A 25,652-nucleotide genomic window follows, 5' to 3' on the forward strand; every position below is an offset into this window, starting at 1 on the left:
CTTGCACTGGCTATATATAAGAATACCAATAAATGATCAAGATTGTATTTTCAATAGATTTACAGAGAATGAACGCCCTCTGTCCAACTATACAGATGAAAGGGTATCAATCACGACGTACGTATGGGTACGGTTTGGTGAGAGGGGGGTGACGGTGTGTCTGGTAAGGGCAGATGCGGGATCTTTTGGGTTTGGTTGTGCGCGGGGCTTAAAACGGATGGGTCGACCATAGACTGTGTTAATAATAATATTATAATCATGATAAACATAAATCCCAATGAACAACATTGACGAGACACATCACATCTCATGGGTGTAACATTTCGAATCGCAATGGCAGTAGCGAAATATTATATATATATAGGTTTGTTTGTATATATATATATATATACTGTAATGAATGTGTGAAAGAATATACACTGGCCAGCTCCTAAACAAGAACACGAATAATGATAACGCAGAAAATATCTTTACTGCTAATGACAAATTCCCTTCAATTTTTGTTATTTTTGTCGATGTAAAAAATGTGACTTTTTTTTTATATCGACATTCAAAATACAAACGATTATAGACTTGTTGGACAATTTCAATCAAAGAACAACAGCAAATGACAGGTCGTTGATTGCGCACATCATCGATAAACACGCATTTAAAAAAAAGAGAAGAAAAAAAAAAGAAACAGAAAAAACAAAACAATTTTGGTGTTTTTGGAATGTGATTTTTTTTTTCTACTGCGAATTCAATTGCTTGAATAGTAAAAAAAAAATAATAATAAAATAATAAGAATTGCAACGAAGAGATGACAGCGTAAAAAGAGTGTCTGCAAGTGTTTCACATCTTTTGACGAATAAACAGTTCGTTTAACAAGAAAGGGATGACGGAGATTACAACACAAAAAAACACAACAACAAAAATATCATTTTTAAATAAAAGGAACACTGATTGTTAACGTTTTTTTTTTCTCTTTCTCTCGTAGCAATGGGGGGTACTGGGTAGCAGTAAGTACAGGTCTATGTTCTTTTCTCTTTTTTCCATAGCTATAACAACGAAGAAAAGAATTCCAACAACAATAACATTAAAAGCGATTCTTTTTTTTTTTTTTTTTTTAATATTATTTTGAAATTTACGTTTTTTTTAGCTTTCAGACGAATCGTGGAACACGGTCGGCACCGGCTTTCTTGACGCTACTTGGACTCGTGCCGCTACTGCTACTGCTGCTACTATTGCTGCTAGAGCTTTCCAGAATCGTCTGCGAGGATATCGTCGTCGATGTCGACGCTGTAGAACTGTAGGTGGTGGTGGTGGTTGATGAGACGCTCCTGACGACCGCTGATGACCTGTGACCGAAGACGTGAGCAAATTCGTGAGTCAATCCGAAAGGAACGGCAGCCAGATCGGAGACCACCAGAGCAGCAGCACCAGCCATATTAGTAGCAGAAGAAGTACTAGAAGTGCGTCCTCCACCCATCATCAGCACACTCTGTTAATCAATCAAACGTACGTCCACCTTGAACCTGAATTTCATTAACCACCCAAAGATGCTATAGCAGTTATTAGGGCTAAAGGCTACCAACAAATAAACAGCATTTTTTTTTTGGGGGGTTCTTTTTGCTATTTAACCGTTCCCGTTTAGTTTGGCAGGAGTTTGGTTGCAAAGGTGTTTGAGGATGATTTGCGTTAAGAACGAAGGTGGTGCTATTTGTTTTGTTTGAAAGGTATCAAGATTTTCAAGCGGTGCTTAGCAGTTGTGTGCGTGAAAGAGGCATGAATCAGAAAACAAAACAAAAAATGCCTTACCTTGACATTTGGTTCGCCGGACAGCGATTCTACCAGGGTAGTGCCACTTTGAGGTCCTTCCAGCACCGTAACGACACCTCTCGAGGAGGAAGAGGACGACGAGGAAGAAGACGATGACTCGACGGATGCGATAGAAGCCGGCCCGCAACTATTGGTGGCCTGATTCCAATTGGGACACGATGCGGCCGATGGGACTTGAATTTTGACTCTATTCTCGTCGCATTGCGATACGCGATGACTCGATACCGACGTGAACGACATGTCCAACCGGCCTGTAAGAGAGAAACGTTGAAAACAAACTAGTCTGGCGGGGAAAACGAAAATAAAAAGGCAACTACTCTATTTCCCTACCGTCCGTTTCGTCTTGGCTGCCGGGCAAGAGTACAGCTCGCTGGGCCGAGCCCAAAGACCCTTGGTCGCTATGCTGAGTACCACGCCCACTCGATCCAGTCGAATGGGACTCCCAGCTGTGATCCGAATCGATCGAACTGTCCATGAACGGATTAACGCAACTTGTTTTGACCTGCAAACGAGGTTTTTAAAAAAATAATAGTGATGTAAATCAAAGTAGAAAAATCACTGGGCTCTTGTTCAATGTACCAGTGATGAGGCCCGAACTGCAGACGAATGACTGCTCATTGCATCGGCCTCGGATAGTTGGCCAGTGGCCATAGCGATTGAATCGGTGATGGATTTCTTGCCTCGGCCAGTGGGCGTGACAGGATGCACCTCTTGATCTTGGCTACTCAGCAGATTCAAATCCACCTGGATGGCAATTAGAGAGTCATGTTCAATCGAAAACTAGTTTAAGAAACGTAAAAATGTTCAATTTTTCTTACTCCTTCCAGGCCGTGATAGTCTTTGAGCGAACTCTTAAAGATTTTGGGAGCAGAGCCGCTTCTTAGGTAACCGGGCAGTTTGCGTGTTTTGCTCGAATCGTCCGGCAGCAGGAAATCGGGTAAATCGTCGTCTGAAGTCGCTCCGAGTAAGCCTTCCTCTGTCGAAACACAAATGAAAATGTTCTTTCAATAAGTTCGGACACACGCACACACACCGTTCGTCCGGTAGAGCGGATTTACGGTAAAAAGGGCGTGACTATTTTTTTCACGAATTCGACCTCAATCGAAAACCACAGTTGGCAGTCAACGGGCGGGGGTAGGAGAGAAACCAATAAACAGTAATAACAATCCTTAGAAACGGCCAACTACAAAATCTTTCGATTTTTACAATGTGGCGAACCGTTGGACCTTGCGGTCCGATAACGTGTACGACTAATTGAACCAAACATCCGTTAGCCGAGATTGTTACACGAGTCGAAACCCGTTGGGCCATCGGACAATTATAAACACTTGTGACTCTTTCTCATCGCGATAAAATAAAAGAATAAATTGCGGAAAGATCGTCGTGTGTAGGTAAAATCAAGAAAAGCCAATTGCGCAAATTACCCGACAGGGGGTCGATGTCGACTGAATGATTGGGCGTCTTGTCTGCCACGAAACCGGGCAAAAGGACTTCCTCGCGCAGTTCGCCAGCCAAGTGCTGCTGACTGCGACGGTCGGCCGGCGTCGATATGATGGTGGCCGCGTTGTTGGCCGCGTGATCTCGATCAGCGGCGTCACGTGATTTTGAGCGATGCTTCTCCAGGAACGAGATGGAGCGGACGACGGGCACTTTAGACAACAACGACGTCGATGTGGACGAGGAGGAAGAAGGAAGAAGTCATAGTTTCCAATTCCACTTTGGGCGATTGAGCGGATGATCGGTGAGCTGGACTACTGCCGGGCAAGGCAGAGGCGATGGCCGTCGTCATCAGAGACGTGGTCGGATCAGGCGGCCCGAAAATCGTGTCGGCGTGTTCGATGAGCAGTTCAATCACTTTGGTTTGATGCACCGTGTCGACGAGCGAGGACAGCGTTGCCGAACCTTCAGACGTCCGCAGCAATGTCGGTCCAAACACAATGCCAAGGTTGGAGGCGGGCATATTATTCGATTCCTGCTCGGCCGCCACTCTTTTCAAGTGATGCATCAAAAAGGCCAACGTGGCGTAATGATGCCGGGGAAGTTTATGCACCAATTCCTTGAGTTCCTCCAAGCCGGGCGCCGAGCTATCGGCAGAAGGGGATGTCCACTCTCTGGCGATACGGATGAAATCCGGATAGAGCCGTGACGTCAGCAGGGCTTCGGGTAATTGACGCAAGTAAAGTTTCAACACGTTGGCCACCACATTGGGGTGAATGTCCGTCAGATCGACGAGATCTGCGCCGTTCTCAAACGATTGGCACAGTTTCTCAACCTTGGATTTCACGCCAGACACTCGATACAATCCCTTCAAGAATAAATCAAGAAAAGAAACACAATTTTTATATGAAGGAGGTCAATAATGAACGTTTTTCTCGTTTCTTTGATGTTTGACAGAAGAAAGGGAGCTTTTATGTGCATACTTTGATCTGAATGCCTCGGGTGTCTATTTCGTTGATGCATTTAGCGAGCAGGTGTGGAACTTGCGAGCCCGTCTCTGCCAGATGCTGGCTCAGGTCAACGCCAAATGTGGTCATTTTGCGCGGCAGCCGTTTGTGGCCACATTGGATTGTCAGACTTTCTAGACATTTTTTGTGGCAACCCAGTCCGCACTGTATTCACACACACACACACACAAAAAGAGGAAAATTAGGTTAAAATTAAAAAATAAAATAATCCTACTGACATAGATGAACGATCTATTCAATTCTTTTTTCCTTTTAATACCTCAATGCATTCTGCTCCTTGGAAGTAAACGTAAGAATCGCATTCGCGGCAACGGGACGGTGTTTTTAATTTGCGAAAGGTATGCGTAACGGCCGCTTTGGACATGCAATGACGGCGATTTGCACTGTAACCCAGATAGTTGGCATCGACTTCTGGGTCGGGTTCGTTTTCAAGTTCGTCACCGGATGAGGCCGGAACGAGCCGTCTGGCGGGCATCATGGGACTGGCGGTCGGAGAAGTTTCTCGACTCTTTGCACTGGGATTCGATTCGACGCTCTCCGTGTCACTGCTGACCTGAGTAACGACATTTCCCGTAGATTGGCCGGCCGAGACGGCCGACGCACTCCACGCTTTCATTGGACCTCCACTTTGGACTCTTTCCTTTCCTGGAGATGAAGATTTGTGAGTCACTTGCACTACGAAGGGAAAGTGTATTTTAATGAGCATCTGTTGTTAGGCAATACTGTACCGGCACTTTCGTTGAGGTCTGCACTGAGAGAGCCGTTCGACTTTCTCTCCTTTTCAGACACAGTGGACTCTTCAGAGTAAGGTTCAAAAGTGTAAGGGCCCGGGGATGTGCCACTTGGGCTTCCTGCTGTGGCTGTCGGGGTGCTGTCACGACTGGGTTTGCTGGGTAATGGCATCCTCCTGATGAATTCCATGTACTGTGAGCCAGGCTCGTACAATCTGCTACTTTCGCACAAAGTCTGAAACTGCACAGAAATGTTAGGATAACATAACACATGTCCCAAATGAACGACAGCACTAAGTTACCTGAACAGGTGCTGGAGCGGAAACAGTGTGTTGGAGTTGGAAATACGAAACTGTTACAGCCTTCATTGTCTGATCACACTGCAGCATCAATTCGCGAACCTGCTGCAGTACTTGACTTTTAACGCGCAATAACTGGCCATGTCTCTCGTTCGCCTCGCAGACACTGGCCTTGTAAGTCGTTTCAGCTTCCATAGCCTACGCCATGAGGTAAAACAAAACAAAAAACAAACAAACAAACGAAACAACAAACAAAAGGCATTAAAATACGAACGAGCCGGTTGGTATCAATTAATCGAAATCCAATTACCAAACAAACTCAACAATGAAAACAAAATCGTTTTTACCTAGAACGAATCATGGTGATATTGAATAGCTGTCGTCCGAACAGTTATCAATCTACATCCCATCGAAAACACACTACATCTTTGCTGAATTACGCTGACTTTGACAAGTCTAACAAGACGAGGGTGGCTACTAAACAGCCAACCCGGACGTCCGCTGAACCCCCCCATCAACCTCAATGTTACGAAGAAATAAAAACAAAACTAGAACGCTAAATTAAACGCTCGTGTTTCTCGTAAATATTGAATCAAATGTTAGAAGAAAAAAAAAAAAGCCATCACTGTTTAAAAGTACAGATCGTATTTTTTTTTTTAATGCAGGAAATTGTGGTTACTCTTGTGGTAAATACTGGCGACATAGTGTGACTTCTAAAAGTGTGGGCGAAGCAAAGAAAAAAAATGATGGTCATAACTTCACGCTCGACGTAGTGTGTTGGTGCGTGCGTTTGTGTTTTTGGCAAAAGCAAAAGCCCGTGAAATAATCTGCGCGAAGCAAGGCAACACGCAGGAATTCCAACCCACGCGTGACGCGGAACACAAACGCCACAAGAATGAATAAATAAAAAGAGAAAGACGCGAAAAGAGAGAATTGAAAATATGTAAATGAGCCGGTTTTACCTTTTGAAGAGCATCCTCTTCCGTCTTTTTCCTCTTGTCCAGTTTCGAGGCTTGTTCGGTCGAAGACTCGGCGGCGGATTCGGCCCTTTGTGCAGCCTCTTTCGCCCGCTCCCACTCTTGTTGCCGTTGAACGTAGAGCGCTTTCGCCTTGCGCAAGTTGCCCACCGATTCTTGCATGCGTTTCAGCTCGCGATGCCACGTCTCTTTGATCTGTTTTCGGCAGCGTTCGTGCTCGTTCCGTCTGGCCGACAACGGCTGCGTTCGAGACACGTGACGCAACAAAATAAGAAAGAATAAGATAAAGATCAAAGGCATCAAATAAAGAAGAAGATGATTCGAGCACGGCATTCAAGTGTATCCGTGTCCGAGAATATATCTCGTTCAGAAATATGGTTAGAGAAGATGACGATTGTCATTATTATTGGGTTTTATTCTGTAAGATGAGAATGAGGATAACGGCCTTTTGAAACGTAACGGCTGTACCTCGAGGAATTTGTGGCCGGTCAGGAGAGAAGTGGTCGTCTGTGCCGAATTGCTATTGTCAATCTCTCGGTCCATGGCCGTGATGTAGATCGATTGGAACGGCAAATAACACTGCAATATCCACAAATGACGTCAATCCTCCGCACAAAAGTATTTCAACCTTTCTTTGTAATAAATACTACTGTACGTCTGATCAGCATTTAATGTGGAGCAACAAAAGAAATTGAATTTTACGTAACCAATCATTTCACCTTGGTTTGTGGGTTGGATTCAAGTGCACAAGGATCTACAATGAGACGGATTACTTTTATCTTTCAAGGCGACCCAATCAAAAATAGCCTCTATTTTGCATAATAGACAAGCCGAAGGTCGATTCGCTGAAAATATTTTCCAAAAAAAAAATAATAATAATGCAACTGTACCTCTTCTTTGAGAGCGGATCGCATGGTCTGTGCCAATTTGGCAACGTTCTTAGCAAATTCGATTTCCAGGTTACAGCGTTTCTCCACGTAGGTCATTATGTCTTTGGCATATTTGGACCAGAGTTTGGCCCGGTGTAGGGCCACCTCGACGCCTTGTTCCAGTTGAAGCAACACGGCGTCCATTTGGACGCCGGTCAGATGTTGTGGCTGCTGTTGCAGATGGTCGGTGGCCGTGGAGGAGGAGGAAGCGCCGGACACGACGGACGTCACCGATTCTGATTTACTGGTGGCCGTTGTGCCCGGCTCGGGGCCCATTAGGGCGACGCCATTCTCCGCATCGGACGGAATATTTTCGCACGATTTGGTTTTGCTCGAAACGGAGCTGGCCAGCGAGATGTTGCTGTCCAAATCGCCCATTAGGTATTCCGAAACTCTGAATGAATAAACACAAACAAATATGTGCGCCCATCAAAAGCAATTCCTTATTTAGTTATTGGTGTCAACGAGAATCGCATCGAGCACAATTGAAATGGGATGATAACGAGGACTCGATTTTCTCTATTGAGAGATCCCGCGACTTGTGAATACCTCGTCCTGCCTTAATAATATGCAGTTGAAGGTATTTCATTGTTTATGCAAATGTAAAACGCGATAATCTTCCGAACTTTGTGCATTCAGAACTAAAGGTGGACAGGTTTTTGTTTCTGTTCGTTTTGATGTCGTCATAACCAGTCTTTTAAAAAAACAGAAAAACATAACAAAAACAAACGGGGACATTGCGAAAAGAAGGTCAGTGTGTTCCGACTTTTTAGTCCTTGGCCCTTTAAATGTCGGACATAAATAAAATGCAAATGAAATAAAAACCAGTTGTTTTAATATCTTTTTGTCGGTTCATTATCGCGCATTTGTCCCAACATGATTTCCGTAAACTCTGTGCAATCTTTAGTTGAATCTAATTGGCGATTGCTGGTATACATTCGCTCATTAGCAATGCGATAAAGGCCCTAAAAATGCTCTTTTCCTTTTTAAAATCCCATTTTTTTGCGATTTTAATTTTGTAACTCTGTAAAAATCAATTAACGGGTACAACTATCCGTTAACCTATTCGAAAATTTTGGAGGAAAATAATTATAAAAAATAAATAAATGCGTTAGCCGGGAATCGAACCCGGGTCTATTGCTTACTCCAAAGTTTGGAAGGCAACAATGCTAACCATTATACCACTAACGCTGGCGTCCACAAGAAAAAACTTCGAATATCAACTTATGAAGATGTAAGGAGCCGCTACTTAAATGAACAAAAAATTAAATTAAATAGACATAAAATTTTGACATCGTGGGAAGTTGAAGTGAGATAAGCAAGTCGACTAATTCGAAGTGTCTTATCACAACAAGCATATTGACACGGGGCTCACGATATTGCCGGATATGATGCAACTTTTGACGCACACACAATTTCCACACGGAGATTTTTCTCGGTAGGTTTCCACGAAAACACACACACACAAAAAAAGAGCAAAAAGGATGAGGAAAAAAAAAAAAAGAAACTTGGGAATAACCCGTGAGGGCGATACTCGATCCATCTCCATCCTCGTTTTCAGAGTTAATGATCTTCTCACGCAGCTGCTGCGTCCAATTAAAACGAACAAAAAATTGCCTGCCGTTTCCTCGTCAGTTAAAGGGGAAAAACAAATCAACAGTCCGTTACATTAATGCACATCAAAACATACGCAAATAAAATAACAACGCAATTCTACTCCTTTTTTTTTTCGTTCTAGAATCTAATAAAAAAAAAGGAAAAACGATATCAGGTCAGTGAACTATGAATTGCTCTTTTCGAATTCGTCTGCCAGTAATAGAAACACGGAACTCTATCGATGTCTCTAGACTACGCTTTTCGTTTTCATTATTATTATTATTATTATTATTATATTTTTTTAATTCTTGGCTAATAATAATCTACCAACCATCAAGTGGTAACGTACTCCACATGTGATCCGGCATACTAATAACTTCCTGTCTTGTTATTTTCAATTTTTTGTTTTTATATTCGGTGCCGCACGACCGCTATTTTAATACACCGGGGAAAAGTTTTCTCTTGCGTTTCCTTTCAACCAATTACAATCAAGAATCAAATTGTACGTACACACCCCCTCCCCCAAAAAATTAACGGTATAAATCGAAAGGTAACCTAAATTAAATCCCCCCCCCCCTTTTAATCTTCCGGAATATCATCGGGACTTTAAATTCAACGTCCTAAACGAATTCCATTGATGTGTGTAAAAAAAAATATATAAAATAATAAAAAAAGAAAGTGACACGTCATTAATGACTTTGTTTCTTATGCCGGTGATGGACTTGACCAATCAGCTGATAATTTGTCCAAGAAAAAAAAAAAACGCATATCTTTTGTTCTTTCAATTACAGCTTGGCAACGGTGGGTAAAAAAAAAAAATGTTTTTAAAAATAAATAAATAATCATAAAAAAAAGGACCGTCTTCTAAATGGCCGTTGCCCTCTGTCTCTGAAAAAAAAAAAAGGTGGGGAGAAGGACTGGAACCGTCTGCTGGAGAGAAAAGAGAATTCAAATATTTAGAAATAAAAAAGAAAAGTGCAGGAGCCGCTTCTCCGACACGGACTAAAAGGAGTCGAAAAGGGAGAGACGATGGCAGCTGGAATGTTTGAGAAACTTTATTTCGGGATCACGGGTGTCGGCCGTCGTCGACTGGCGCATACAAGAGACGGCCTTCTTCTTCCACCAACAATCACAAAAGGCAACTTAAACAAAAAAGAAGAGAAATTCCCATTTCTCTCCCTTTTTCTTCTCTTTGTTGCCTCTGTGTGTCGTTTGCTAAATTCTTTCGCATCGTTTCCTTCCTTTTCTCTTGTTTTTTTGTTGTTGTGTGTGTCCCCCATTCCCGCGTGATTCCCGACTATCTTCTTCTCCCACCATCAACGTCCAAGGTTAAATACCGACACATCCTTGACATTCTAACGCGTCCCTGTCCAGCTGCTCACCACCAGTTCACCGATTTCCGTCTATAACTGCGTGTCTCGTTTTGATGTTATGTTACAGCAACTTTGATTTGTTTTATTTCATTTCATTTCATTTTTTTTTGGGTGGGAGGTGGGGGGGGGGCGTTGTTTTACGAGCCAGCCATGCCTGCCCTCCCACAACAAAATCAGTTTCCTTCTAGACATCAAATCCGTTGTTGGGTTCGTGATTATTTTTACCTGCTGCTAAAAGCCAGTGCCAGCTGGTCGATCGATTCCATGAATTCTCTGACGTCACATTTCTCATCCTCGTACTGATGTTCTATTTTTTCATTTTTGATTAAAAAAAAAAAAATAAATAAAAATAAATAAATAAATGAATAAATTATAAAAAAGAAAAGAAAAAGAAAAAAGAAAGAATTGGACGAAATAAAATGGCAGGATACCTTTGACTTGATGGATTAAAGAACCGGCTGCGACCAACAGTTCAGTCGACTGCAAGGCCGGATAGCGCTCGAGGATGATCCGCAGGATGCGCAACACCTCACCGAGTCGTTCGTGAGCGGCCACCCGTAGAGCGTCGCACTTGTCTGCACACACACAAATAAAAGTATCCCAACCCCACCCCGGGATTAAATAATAATTTAAAAAAAAAAGGACCAATCATTCATTTGTTACTGAATTTACAGTCACGAATTTGCGATCTTTAAAGTGGCAAACATTATTTGGAAAAGTACGAATTTCGTTATGCAAATCAGACAAATAACCTCTTGATTATTCACCGTGGAAAAAATTGAAATGCGATCGAGCCAAGTTTTCAAAATTGTTTTGACGTCACGCGGGATTTTTGAAATGTTTTTTTGGTTTGTTTTGAATCCATACGTTTTTTTTTAAAATTGAAATCAAAATCAAAGAGCCAACGCATTTGTGTGAATGGTGAATCGTGACGACACGACAACAAATAAATGTTTACCTATCAAACTAAACGAAGTAAAAAAAAAATGTAACATCAAAACAAAAACAAAAAATGCGTGTGATCGAAATTATCTTTCGGGAACACGGACAACAGGATTTCCATTCGCATTCACAATGCCATTGTAATGGAGTTGATGTACCAGAAAGATATGTGCATTCAAAGACGAAAACCGGAATGACATAAGAGAATCAAAAGGCCACGACCCGGAATCTGGTCTTTAAAAATGTGCGTTTTTTTTTTCTTTTTTAAAGGTTTACAAAGTTATCAGTTGATTCGTTTCGCTCTTCCTGGTGATCATTTCTTTCCATTCGCCTAGTTTGCCCAGTTCTATGGACATGCTTGACACCTGTCATTCCGGTTCGACTACATTTGATTTCTTAAATTGAAGTTTTCGTTCAAATCTTACGTGCGCATTGTGTTCCATCCCGAAAGAAGAAAACAAGAGGCTTTCATTCTTTCTTTTTTTACGTTCACAGTCAAGTTATCTTCCCATTTTCGAATTAGAGCAACGGACTCCAATCAGGTGACCCCACTTACCGCATACCCCCCCCCCCCCCCCCCGTCCAAAAAGGGCGCTATTTATGGCGACTTGTATTAACGGTTTCTAAACAGCAAATATTCAAATAGAACAAAAGATAAAAACGAAGTTGGAATAAAATAAAATATCAAAAATAAATCACCCCTCCCCCCCTCTATTATTATTATTTTTTAAAATTCATTTAACTGTTGGTAACATCGTCGACTGCAATTACATCGAACTTGAACACACACACACAAAATAAAAGGTCATTTTTAAAGCCTTTTTTTTTTCAGTTCAAATAATGTCCCGCCAAGGAAGAGATACGAAAAGAAAGAACGCGATACGAAATCTTTTATTATTTTGTACATCGTCGTTCACAGTTTTAACCGGCTGTCGACCGGCCATTTATGTTTAGCCTCCTTTTCTTCCTCTTTTGTTTTTGTATTTTAAGTATAAGCCAAAAAGAACAAACAGCACACGCAGAACGCATACTGATTGCAGACAACACACACAAGGTCCACTACGTCTCGTCCATTTTAGGTTGAAAAAAAAAAGGGGGAGAGAGACGCGTGTATAATCATTTCAAACAATAGTAAGTAGCCTATAATTGGCCTTTAAAATATAGGCTATGCCAGATGGTAAATGATTCTCTTTTTTTTTGTGTGTGTGTGTTTTTTTTGGCTTCGGTATATGCTAATGAGTCTAATATTTGGATGGAATGAACCGGAAAATATATCAAAACGTCAGATGGCGCAATCATGGCGGACTCTTTTTTTTCTTTCACGAAGAACAATCACTGCCCGTGTTACTAGTTCGTATTTTGTGTAACTCGTGTAAATAAAAATAATTCAAACAAAACGAAAAAATCCCATTAAATGAAGAAAATGAGTTCCAGTTTCGTGTGTGTGTGTCTTTGTTTCAACTTGAAATGTCAGTCTTAATTTTAAAAAAAAAGATTCCCGCTTTCGGCTCGCTCTACGCATCCCGAAATTCCTGGGCAAAGGAATTTGATCGGCCCTATTAGAAATGTATGTAAAGAGCTCGCAAAACACTGGCGAAATGTGAACAATTCAACAATGCACGACGGGCATTGTCAATTTTTTAAATTTTTGTTTGAAAATGAATAGAAAATAGTCTGCGTGCAAGTGTTAACGATTGTTGCCAGGTATCGTGAATCGTGAATATCAATTTTCAAAGGAAATTGCGTGCGCCAAAGCAAACGCACCTTTTGTCAGACGGCCGGCGCACATCAAGAGCCTGCGCCTTTTTCATTTGGCATCATCCGTTCGGGGACAACGTCATGCAAAGCGGAGAGAATGAATTCGAAATGAAATGAGGGGTGCTGCTACGTACCTTTGTCATTGGGATGGAAGAGCCTTCGCAGTTTGCCGAGGGCTTCTTTGAAGGCGCGCACTTCTTGCGTCAGAGCCACGATGTCTTCCTGCTCCACCAGGTGACTCTCGGAGCTGCTGCCGTCCGAGCTGACGCTGGCCAGCGAGACGGATCGCGAACCGGATGCCGAGCCCACGCCGCCACTGCGACCTGACGACGGAGCGCCGCCTGGTTGGTTGCCTTTGGCCGGGCCGGCCGACGTTGCCGTCATCGTCGAAGAGGAGGATTCCATTGTCGTCGTCACGTGATCTTCCAGCACGCCGTTACTACCGTTGCTCATCAAATGCGTTTGAACTGTAGGCACCTGTCACACGCACATTCAAAATCAACATTTTAATTCGACTTTTTTTTTTAAAGAGGGGGGGGACATTTCTCACACACATACACACTCGGTGTTTTCGCTTTTTTTTTGTGGGGTTTTGTCTTCTGTTCTACGTGCGGCTACAAACACCCGACGTACGAGTCACGACTTTCACCTTTTCGCTAAAAGATTTTTTGCTTTGGTTTTTGGGAGGTTTGAATTTGGCGCTATTCCGAGACACTCGTCGCCGCCCAGTTTATTGCGCGAGCAAGACACACAATCGAAAATCATTTTTTTAAAAATGCCACAGTTTCATTCCTTAATTTTTTTTTGTTTCACCTTTTAAAAACAAAACAAAAAAAAAGTGGGGGTGGGGGGGGACTTGTGCGAAGAAAATGGTGACGCAACGTCAAGCCAGTGGTGTCTCAAATGCGCCGTTCTGTCTGGCGGACCAATTCCGTTTTAGACTCTCCCTGCCTTTCGTCTTGAATTTCGAAAGAGTTTTAAAAAAAGAAAGAAGAAAGGGCGTATAGCACAGCAGCAATGACACACGCTCGCTTGCCCATCTCACGGAAAAACCTAACCGACTTTTTCAAAGCCAACAGAGAGCAAGAAAAACAAAAAAGAAACGTCGTGTGTGTGTGTGTACACACCGGGCAGAGGAAAGGGGGGGGGGAAAGTAACATCGCCGCAGCAGCCCAATAAGCTAAAAAACGATTTTTAAGAAGCCGGGCGTCGAGCCAAATGGTCGTCGTCGAGGTTGTCTAAACTTAGAACGGGCGGCCGAGCCCCGCCGCCAGAAAAAAAAAAAAAAAAACTGAGACTTGTGCCCCCCCCCCCTTTACTAGTGAAAAAGTCCTGGTTTTTATTTGTTTTGTTTTGTTGTTTAAATTATTATTAAAGTGGATTGCGCTTCACAATGAAGAAAATTGGATTTTGAATCCGACATATTTCGATACAAAAAAACAAAATGGATCGACTCACGTTTATTCTTCAACTTGTTAATCCGATGTTGATGCTATTTCATTTAAACCATCTTTAAAACTCGAGCAGCTTTTGAATAAACACAGACACACTCGCACAAAAAAAAATCTTCACGTTTCCCGTTCGTTTTATTTCACGGCCGCCCTTCAATCAAACAAAAAAACTAAAGACGGGCCCTTTCTCTCTCTCTCAAATCATCCATCCATGATGAGTTTCTTTCTTTTTCTTGTGTGTGTATCTCTGTGTGTGTGTGTGTGTGGATGAGATTCTTGAACACAACACGCAAGTATCCCCCCACCCCCACTGTTCACTGGCCGCACACAACGCACATGAAACCGTCTACGATCTCTGTAACGCTCCCGACTTTAGTGAACATCCGCACTCGTCGTCCAACCGACTGCGATTGCTGGGCAGGAAAGAAGAAGAAGAAGGAAAAAAAAAAAAAAGGGGGGCCCCGATGAGAGGGAAATTAAAAATGATTTTTTTTTTCTTCCCCCCAACACTTTGCTTTGCCCGTGCGTGTGTGTGCACAGTTGAACGCGGGACACGACACACCGGCGGCGCAGTAAATGCACGCCGGTTCAAAAACTCAGTCGACCGCCGATACTTTTCTGGCGCCTGCGCAGTCGGGTCGACTTTATTTTTTTTTTTAAATATTTTTAACTTGAAAAATTATTCGAAATCAATTCGAAATGGCGGGTCGATTTAAATTTGCAAGCGATTAAAAAACAACACCGGAATAAAAAGAATTGTAAATTTTTTTCTTTTGAAATGAAGAAAAAAAGGGCGCGAAAAATTCGAATCATTCAAATGAAAAACAAAAAAATAAAATGTTGGCACAAAGGCACATAGTCATCGCGCGTGGACGCGAACAAAAGCCGATGCAAACAATCGGGTACCGCAACAAGCGGTACGCTCGGCGGTCTCTATGAAACGCATCACGGTGCTCTTCTTGTGGCAGCGCAGTCTGGCGGAAACTGGGCACGCGCGCTCGGTTTCGCATTTGAAAAATTCACCAACATCAAGGAAAGCCAAGCAAAAAATAAAAAATGAAAAATAATAAAGAACTAACAAAGTGTTAACGGAGCTGTCCGCGTTCACCGAGAAAGGCCATTTTCTATCAAGACATTTTTTTTTTTGAAAATGATTCTCCAAATAAATAGGATCGTGAAATGTGTTTTCATTATCCTCCCACCGTTAAATAAAAGAAGAAGAAGAAGAGAGACGAGTACCGCAATTTTGTGCTTCTTAACTGTGTTTCATTGATGATGCTACTAACCTGCATCGCACACACTTTTATATTGGCCAATTGATACGCGGACAACCCCCCCACGTGTCTAATATTTTCTAGAATTAAAGCCCATTTTTAAAATAGGCGGTCGGAGCTCCGTTAGGAAAGAAAAAAAATGTTGGACGCTTTCGTGCATCTTTGCAAACGAACTTTTGGTGTGTGTGTGTGTAGGGAGAAGCGGCCAAAGTGTCGATCCCGTTATCGTCATTAGGGATTTCATTTTAGAGAGAGAAGTAAGAAAAAGAAAAAAAAAAATGAACAACGGGCTTAGTGACGTCAGAATCACGGATATTTCGAATTAACACACACACAGGGAAGACACACAACACAACTGTAAAGTTCACGTAGTAAAACAAAACAAAAGACAAACGAATGTCTTTGTTTTCGCAGGACGAAAAATAAAAAGAAGCGTGAAATGTTTCTAAACGAATTGCGTAGTCTACGTTTTATAGTTAATCTAATGTCATTCGCTCTCGTTTGGCAGATGAAATAAGCAAAACATTTCGTTCAAAGTTCATTTTTTCGTTAACATTTTATGCTGATTTTGAAGCAAAAAAAAACAAGCGACAATTGGCGGTACTGGAAGATCGAATTTACGATTGACTTGAACTTTTTAAACCTTAACATTTCTCTTTTTTTTCTTCTTCAAACAAAACAAAACAAAACAAAAAAAAAATCGAGTTTTTATAAAGAGGCGGGTGTGGACGAGCAAAGTGCACAGCAAAATGCGGATGATACGGAATGGTTGTTATAACGCACACAATTGCCGGCAGATGATTACACACAGACGTTGCAGCAGCTGCGTTCGAACGACTATAACCTTCGGAGAATGATCATTTTTTTGTTGTTGTTGTTGTTGCACAAGTCCAACCATTTCATTAAAATTCGTAATATTATTTTTTGTTTTGTTTTGTTTTAACCCGACTGACGATTTTAAAAACGAAAAAAAAAAACTGTGGTAATAGCTCGTGGGCATTTTGATGTTGCCCCACCAAACGAAAATGCGCAACGGGAAAAATCAACAACAATAAAAAATAAATTCACGTGAAATAAAAACAGGTGACCTGCGCAACAATTTTCGTACTCATTTCCAGTTAAGCAGTTTTCAAATATCCCCCCCCCTTTTTCTCGATCTAGTGAATTTGGCATAATAAACTTTTTTTCTTATTTTTTAATTTTCTCACATAAAGATCAAAAGTTTACTAGGCTACAGGGCAATTGAATGAGTAAGCGCCGTTTAATTGGTTTAACGCCACTGCGACGATTATTATCGCTCGGTGGGAAGATTTCTTTTAAAAAATAAAATAAAAGGGGAGGGGGGGATTAATATTTTCACCAATTTAAAATGCATTTAAATACAAATTGTAGAGAGAAATCAAATTTTCTAGAGAAACTCCCTTCGACCACATGATGAGGCGCCAAAAGAATTCAGAATTATGTCGCCGCGTGTGTGCGTTTGACAGTTTAAAAAGAAATCACGACCGAAAAATCAAATCGAGCGCAAAAAGAAAAAATGCGTTGTTGCCAATACATCAACTTTAAAACCGGAATTATCATTTCCTCAACAAACAAACAAAAAAGAAGGAGGGGATATGATTTGAAATAAAATTGAAATTTTCTCGCGACCTCCAAAATGTTCTTCGATGTAGACAACACCCACGGTTCAGAAACGAAACGTGACTCACAATCAAACCGATAAATGTGCACTATTCGTTTAGCCTTTTATTTTTTTTTTTTTTTATGATTTTTCTAAAACTCGATAATCGACAGCAAAACACACCTGTAGGTGGTGATGATGGCGTCGACTGGCCGATGATGAATTATCCTTATTGACTGTGATGGGCCACTTCATTTTTATGTTTCTTCTTCTTCTTTTGGGTTATTATTTAGAACGGCAACGCACACGAAGCAAAAAAACGAAAACCAACACAAGAAATTCGGCCGGGAAAACGTTTCACTCGATTAGATTTCTAGAGTGAGAAACGGAATAATGAAATAGATTCCATCAGATCGGCCATAGTAGTCGATTCAACTACCGACTTCAAGTGAGAAAACCATTCACATCGTTGCGGCACGCCACACCTGTACACATACTGTTCTCCCCCCTCCTTCCCCTCCCCCCATAAAAAACATAAAATAATAAAAAAAAAATTTTTTTTCTTTTTCTTTAAAATGAAAATTTGTGTTTTCACAGCACCGCAGATAAAAGAAGGAAAGAGAGAGAGAAAAAAAAAAACTACACGCCAAACGGACGCGAACTGACTCACACCGTGTCTCACCGATAACTAAAATGCGTACCGTAGTTGCGCGTGTATCTTTTTTGGCGGAGGTTCGAGTCGGGCGGGAGTCTCTTTTTTTTTTTTCTTTTCTTTTTCTTTGCTAAGCGCCTCTCGACTTACTCTCACCCGAAAACTCCACCCACTTTACCCATCCTTCTCTCTCACCTGCGGTTATCTTTTTTTTTTGTTATTACAGACACACGCAAGCGAACGGCCAAACAGAGGAACGCGGGCACACGCACGTCACCCTCCAGACAACATCACAGTGAAACACCTGAGGGGACGAATGGAATGGCGACGTTGCCGATAGAAAACATTTGTTTCTTTTCTTTTTTCTTTTTTGAATATCTTTGAAACGAAATTCTCGTTTTACTCTCTCCTTTCGATCGCGTCCACCGTCAACATGTAGGGAAAAACCCACGTAAACAGGTGCAATAAATTCCATCCATTTGAAGAAGAAGAAGAAAAAGCCGCGAAATTTAAACAAAACAAAACAAAAATGAAATGCAACGTTACATTTACGTAGCCGTTGATAACATTTTGAAATTTATCTTTGCACCTTATAACCGGAAAACAGCAAAAGAATAAAGGAAAAACAAATGTGAATTTAATTAGCGCCAGACGGGAAGCAGCAACAACAACCTTCGCATCCCCTTAGGAACACGAAAGCAAGTTCAAGAAAAATGATCGTGCGAGCGTGTTAAAAAAAAAAACGGTCGGCAAAGGTCATCGGCGTGAGCGCTCCTTTCCATTTTATTAACCAAGATGAGAAATAAAAGGAATTTTTTTTCCTCTTCATAATGACGTTGTAATAAACGAATTTTTGTTTGTTCTATTTGTGTCATTGGGCCCAACTCTCACACACACACATTTGATTCGATGCGATAGAGTAATAAGATTGTATAAAGATAGGCGTGGTATAATCTCGCACGGACCCGATGGACGTCGCAAAGTTTGTCTATGACTATCGCGTCACGTACACACCTGGACGTATCGGCCACTTTTGTCTTTTTTTTTTTTGAAAATTGTTCTCTTTTATTAGGGTGGGCAAATTCCCCTTTGCAATGGAGACTGTTGTCGCAATCGGCATTTCAACGAAACAACTGCGTCACCTGTTTCTTAGTTTTGCTTTTCATCCCACTCCCCATAACGAATAGAATAGTCACGTTATTGCGTTGTGTTCTTTACAAAGACAACAAACAAACAAACAAACGAAAAATGTAGTAATAAATTCAAATTTCTCAGTGCGCAATCCTCTCGATTTCAACAAATGAGAACGAAGCTTGAAAAATACGCGCGAAATTTTGAAAAAAACAAAACATGAACAGAATTCGCTATGAATTATGAGGGGGGGGGGCATTAGAAAAACCAAACTCATGTTCTGCAATTGTTTTCCAGTTCTCGAGGTTATTAGACAAGGTTTCCCAAAATGGCAGCGCAATCAGATCCGTAATCGGATCTATTCCTATACGCCGTGCGCTAAATTTCACATCACTTGCGACTTGGAAGAAAAATGATTTAGTTGAAGGAAGAAATAGGATAAAAAAAAATAAAAATAAATTCAAACATTTTTCCCAAAGAAGAAAAGAAAAGAAAAAAAGAACGAAACAAAAGACTAAATAACCTTGACGTGGTTTGGGCTATTGGAAATGAGTAGACAAAACCTTGGGGTCGTCCAATTATGGTCATCTCTCCATCCATCCACCATCCATCGTGAGCCAGTCCCCCCCTCCTCCTCTTTGCATGTCGGAGCAGCTACGGTGCTGCCACCACTTTCTCCTCCCTCGTTGTCTATAGTTGAGCCCGACCCACCTGTTTGGCTATGCCACTCACGCGGCTACAAAACCAACTGAAATTGCTTCGTTTTTTTTTAAATTATTATTCGTTCACACACACACACACACACAAACACAAAACTTGTTACTGGACAATCGAAAATTGCGAAGAAAATAAAACAATATTTGCAGCGGCCGTAAATTCAATCTCTGCGTGATTTTCAATCAAATGTCAATGAATTCTTTTTGGTTTTTGTTTTCGTCTCGCAAAGTCCTCTCTCCATAATGGGATAATAAATGGCGCAGTTATTATTCACAGAGCTATAAATCACGCAAAACAAAAAAATGAGAAGAAGAAAACAACTTTGTATCGCGCCAAGCTTTGGCATTGCGCCATCATAAATAATTCGATCGCTCGTTAATCGATTTTTATGTCGCAGAGATCGTGAAACCCCGCCACACACACGCACACAAAACGACCTTTTGACCTACTTGTATTACACGCGTAACACCTCAGATGCAGACCTGTTTAATGTGGTCAGCTTTCAAACGTTTGGCTGATTTTCAAAACGTTCAAAAATGTTGTAATATTGTCCGGAAATTTCGTTGACATATTTTGTTTTTGAAAATTACGCAATAACAATAATAATAATAATAAAAAAAAAAGGTTATGTCAGAGTGAAAGTGAACGTTTACCTGGATACCAAGAGCTGGTTGGATTAGATTATGGCCGGCCTCCATGACGCGTCTGGCTATCAGTTTGAAGCTGCCACTGCGGATTAGCAAATTTGATTTGGAATGAGGTGACGACCTTGCCATGTTGCGCAACCACAAACACAATTTTCAACTCGATTTTTTTTTATTTTTTGCTTGTTTTTTTTTTTTTTCAAAACGAAATGAACACCGAGAAATTACGGAGAAAAATGAATCGATCCGCAATGTTTGTTGGGAACTGACGCGTTTTCTTATTATTTTTGTTTCGTGTGTGTTAACTTAAGTTGACACGATATCGAAAGTGCGTCGTACCGTGACGGTTTCGAGAAAAGAAAAAGAAAAAAAACGGGAGATAACATCACGCCCCCCCCCCCCTTTTCCCACCAAATAAAAGCCACAAAATGTCGGCACATTTTTTTGTTTCTCTGTTTAATCAAAATGGTGACCTTCATCAAATTTGATTGCGACTCTTGACGCAACATTTAAAAAAAAACAACAACAAAACATTCAAAAGACGATTCCATTCGAATTTTAAATGGCCGTTTTTTTTTTGTTTTGTTTTTTGATGGACGTTAAAAAACGGCCGGCCGTGAACAATATCGTTCCCTTGGAAAACAAAAGAAAAGCGATTTTCTGGTTTAGAGCATTTCAAAGAAGAAGAAGAGAAAAAAAAAAGAGGATTGGGAGGTGCCGACGGATCGTGAAAGTGACACTAATTCACATCCTCGAGCTCTATGCTATTAAATCATATTTAATAAGAGTGCTATACGGAGCAGCCTACAGGCAAATACACATCCGCCATTTTTTCTCCCACTATTCAGAAAGAAGAAAAATAAAAAAAAAAACCCTAGCCTTCGTGAAAGTGGCCACGTCAAACCTCAAAACCGCAACCCTCGGGAGTTGGGACGGAAAGAAAAGAAAAGAAAAATTTTTCCCCGACATTCCTTTGAATATTGATAAGAAAGTATCGTAGAGGACAACAGACAAATTCAACAACAACAACACAATTATATAGATCCCAACTGGTTTAGAAAGCTCAGCTGTGGTCAAGTTTAAAAAAACAAAAAAACAACAACATTGTTTTTACTATGATGGATTATGTGTCTCACGCGTATTACGTCACACGTATGCAAATGTACAGTCAAAACTATTTGAACGTGGGACGTGTAAAAAAGAATTCTCTTGATCATTTTTGTTTGAAAACTCGGTTAATTAGACACAACACGCGCCGACTTCCGTTCTAAAAAAAATATATTTTTAAAATTCTGCTCCGCTTTGGACAGACGACACGTGCTGATTACCTTCGGTAACATACTACACACGCGTGATGCGAATGCGCGCAAAAAACAAACAAACAAAAATGGGACTCGACAGGTGTTATCAAAATTGGGAGGAGGGCCCGGCTGTTTGATGAGATCGAAAAAATCGAGCTCACAATAAAATGTTTATCGTTTTGCGGGTGGACGATCCAGTTGGCCTATCTTCCTATAGACACTCCTTAATGATAGTCGAAGAATTTATTGAAGCATTCAAGTCAGGGAAGGGGAAAACCGTCTTACAAAGTGGCCGAAAAAAAAAAACAAAAAAACAGCAACAAAATCTTTGAGTTAAATAGCTGGCAGCTATAGTTCAAAGACATTGTACTGATCTCAAATGTATACAGAAGAGCGCATGCGCAAAATCGTTTTGAAATTGGCGGGAGATTTTTAAGTACTAGCTTTAAAAATTCCTGATAGATGGCGTTGGCACAGGTCATTGCGTTTTCCGCGATAACGATTCGCCAATGCAAAATGAACACTTCAATTGCGAATCATTCATCGTCTCATCTTCCCGACGAGCATTTCACGTTGCGGTGCGGACGCGTGAAATTCACACAAAAATTGGGTCACGCGCACAAATGAATGGAGAGAGAGAGAGAGAGAGGTATGAAAAAAAAAAAACCCGCCAATTTTCAAAATCAGGTTTGATAGATCGCGACAGAAGTCGATAAGAAAAACCCATTTCTTCCAATCAGTTCAATTACAAGTTTCAAGAACAATAAAAATAAGAAACCCCATTTTTTTTTTGGTTTTATTTGGCGAATCACTCCAATTGGGGAAAAAACAAAAAACAAACCGCACGTGAGATAGTGATACCCCTTTCTAGTAATAATTATCCTCCTTCTCTTTCTTCTCTTTGTCAGACGACTATAACTCTACGTATGGGAAAACGAAGGTTTTCACAGGTGGACGTGATTAACTGCTTATATCACCCGTAATAACACATGATGAGCCCTCCCCCCCCCACCAAAAGTCCCTTGTCTTTTTTTTTTTCTACCTTTTTATGGCGTATCTAGTACACACGTTCTCCTTCTTTCTTTCTTTCCTATTGTTTCCCATATAATAGTTTTCTGTGCTCTCTGTGTCGTACACGTACGTACCTGATTCCCCGATTTTTAAAGGAGTTCCAAAACATTTGTCTTCTCTTCAAACGCCGCGGGATCGCATTCTAATTCCAATTCTCCCGGGCTTTTTTTTTTTTTTTATATTTATTTTATTTTTATTTTTATTTTTTGGTACCAAGTGGAGAGGAGGGACTGTCTTTTCTCGATATGGTGAGGTGAAATCGTCCTTGACGAGGTTGCAACCAAAACATTGCGGTGAAGAAACGACCAAAAGGGGGAAAAAAAAAAAAAACAAAAAAACAATTCGCCTCTTTTCTCGTTCCGTTGTGTCAGTGACGTTGCCGATCCGCCGAAATGGACAAACGGTTAAAAGAGAAAGAGACATCGTAACACTGGAAAACGAGGTCAAGGGTCAAATTAAGAATGTCAAAAAGGAAAAAAAATACGTACAGCAAAAATTTTGTTTTTAAAGTCACTCCTTAAACGACCGAATATCGGACACAGCCTAAAGCAATCCCGAAAAAGAACCCCCCCCCCCACACACACACACGAACACAAAATGTTTCACGATGAAATTTCATCTGTCCTGTTACGCATCCGGTTTCAAACACTTGGCAATTTCCACCAGATTGCGTAAGCTTTTTGTTTTTTTAGAAATAAAGAAAGAAAGGAGAGGTAGTCCAAAATATTTGTAAACATGACAGGTGTTTGTGTTTGTTTGTTTTTTACCTGGTTTTGTGACACACATTTGCGGAGGAGTTCGTTTCGATCGAAATCCAGGACGCACAGGTTCGGTTGAGAACTGAACGAAAATGATTTCAAAAATTGTGAGACTCCTCCCCTTCAAAGTTCCGACACTGAAAAAATAAAAATTCATTTCCTGTTTGCTCGTTGCCGCCTTATCGCTTGAAAAAAGAAGGAAAAGAAAGAACTCCGAAGTTGATGACCTCATCCGGAGTTAATTTGACGTATTGTGGAATGTCATTTGTGAACGAAACGTTCACCTGACCGACGCCTAATTTCACCTGAGCTGTTCGGTGACGACGATCGAGACTGACGCACGCCCAACATTTTGATTCTCTTTCTGCTGGTTGGCGATGATGACGATCAAAGGCGCGCCAAAATTCAAATCTCTTGAACGTACGCCGTCATTTCTATTTATAGACCTTTTTTAAAAATAAAAAAACCATTTTTGGTCTGAAAACTTAGTTTTTCCTTATTTTGTTAGGTTTGATAGAAAGGGTGTGGTCCTATCCTTGAAACAAATGAAATGGACGCCAACAAATCGAACCACTGGCAACAACAAATTCACCATCTCACCGTCTACTTTAACGAAGCGCCGCGCCAATTGCATTTCAAAGTAAATCAATCGATCAAATGGGACTTACATTAGCGTTGGTGGACGACGGCGATGATGATTGTGCCCGACGCAGCAGTTTCAGTTTACTGCCTCCATTTCTAATGGCCAGGAATCCGCTGCTGGCGGTCCGCTGATTCTGGCGATAATGATGGTGATTGTGCGAGCCGGCCGATTGCAGAGGGGAATCCGACTGGTGATGTAACGTATTGGAAAACGCCAGCATGTTGCTCTTTCTTTTCGGCTGATTAGTTGGACAGGACGGCCCATTTGGAATCATCGATAACGCCAGATCGTGTTGTCGCGCTATCGGTGACGTCATTCTTTATTGATTTTGTTTGTTTTTATTATTTCAAGTCTTACAGCATTTTTAAATAATCTGAAATAAAAAAGAAAAATCAAGGAAAACATGATTTTTTTTTTAAGTAAAAGATCTGCGGGCTAATCAATCATAAATAAAATGATAATGGTATTTTTCTTTCCCCCCCCCCCCCCCTAAACATACACGAAAGGAATTGAATTTTCGATATTTAGCTGGAGGCTGATTGAAACGTGTAAACCCGTTTTCTTCCATAATTCACACAGTCGGCTGATGATGAATTACAAATAGCGGTTGGAAAAATATTCATTTTTATTTCGTTGATAGTGAATTTTTACCAGCGAAAACATAAATAAAATAAATAAATAAAAAATTTCTCCTTTTTTTCTATAACGGGATCTCTCGAATTCAAATTTCACAGCAACATTTTCCAATCTAACTAAAAATTGTTTTTGACGAGTTTCTGCAAACGACCACCGGTCCGACTTTCACTCAAATCCTTTTCATTCATTTCACCCTTTCAGAATGAAAGAAAGGAGAAATCTCTTCCTTATTTTCGCTTTAAAAAAAAACAAATTTGAATCGCACGTTTTTTTTTCTTATCTCCTTCACTTCACAAGCCAAAAAAAAAGAAAAGAAAAAAACCCTTGCGGCTGTAATCCATCGCTCACCTTTATTTCATCAAATTCGCATCAGTTTCTTTTTGCTGCACTTTATCCGACGACACGCGTTATTTCAACATGTCACCCAATCGAAGTAAAAAACAACAACGAAATGATAAACACAAGTAGCTGACACGCACAAACACGCACTGGATTGTTTTGTTTTGAAACAGGTAAAACAGCGCAGGTGTTACAGTTTGGTTTTGTTGAGGGGCTCTGACTGGGAAAAATGGGCGATCCATCGAACGTGGCTAATACCAACCAACTGACTAGCTCGATGGCCATGTGAGGGGATTTCTCTCTCTCTCTCTCTCTTTTTCTTTGCAGGTGAATGTTTAGTAACATAACAGGAGACTAAGCGTCAAGCCAACGGCGCGGCCATTGACCAACACGAGCTGATGATGACTATAGGAAAAGAAATGTTTTCGAGTTATCAAGAGTTTCATGAATGGACCGGTAGGTTGGAGCCAAAGAATGTCTCGGAAAAACAAGAGACGTTACATGAATGGCTGATGAACTCTACGTG

At 41.0% G+C, this 25,652-nt stretch overlaps 1 protein-coding gene and 1 non-coding gene across 2 annotated transcripts; both read right to left on the minus strand.

The window, feature by feature from the left end:
- Nucleotides 1–29: 29 nt before the first annotated feature.
- On the minus strand, nucleotides 30–25,401 carry LOC116925384 (rho GTPase-activating protein 45). Its single transcript, XM_032932054.2, is given in 19 exon segments — nucleotides 30–1,480; nucleotides 1,798–2,069; nucleotides 2,149–2,320; nucleotides 2,398–2,562; nucleotides 2,637–2,794; nucleotides 3,243–3,507; nucleotides 3,509–4,123; nucleotides 4,239–4,427; nucleotides 4,543–4,928; nucleotides 5,012–5,255; nucleotides 5,317–5,511; nucleotides 6,276–6,530; nucleotides 6,759–6,869; nucleotides 7,181–7,613; nucleotides 10,414–10,495; nucleotides 10,620–10,763; nucleotides 13,023–13,365; nucleotides 24,177–24,524; nucleotides 25,136–25,401. Coding segments are annotated over 18 exon segments (4,659 nt in total). The 5' UTR covers nucleotides 24,468–24,524; nucleotides 25,136–25,401; the 3' UTR covers nucleotides 30–1,141.
- Nucleotides 8,327–8,410, minus strand: Trnag-ucc. The gene is given in 2 exon segments: nucleotides 8,327–8,361; nucleotides 8,374–8,410. It is a non-coding gene; the product is annotated as a tRNA-Gly (tRNA).
- Nucleotides 25,402–25,652: the final 251 nt, after the last annotated feature.

This window comes from Daphnia magna, linkage group LG6, assembly GCF_020631705.1.
Source record: "Daphnia magna isolate NIES linkage group LG6, ASM2063170v1.1, whole genome shotgun sequence".
Taxonomy (NCBI): domain Eukaryota; kingdom Metazoa; phylum Arthropoda; class Branchiopoda; order Diplostraca; family Daphniidae; genus Daphnia; species Daphnia magna.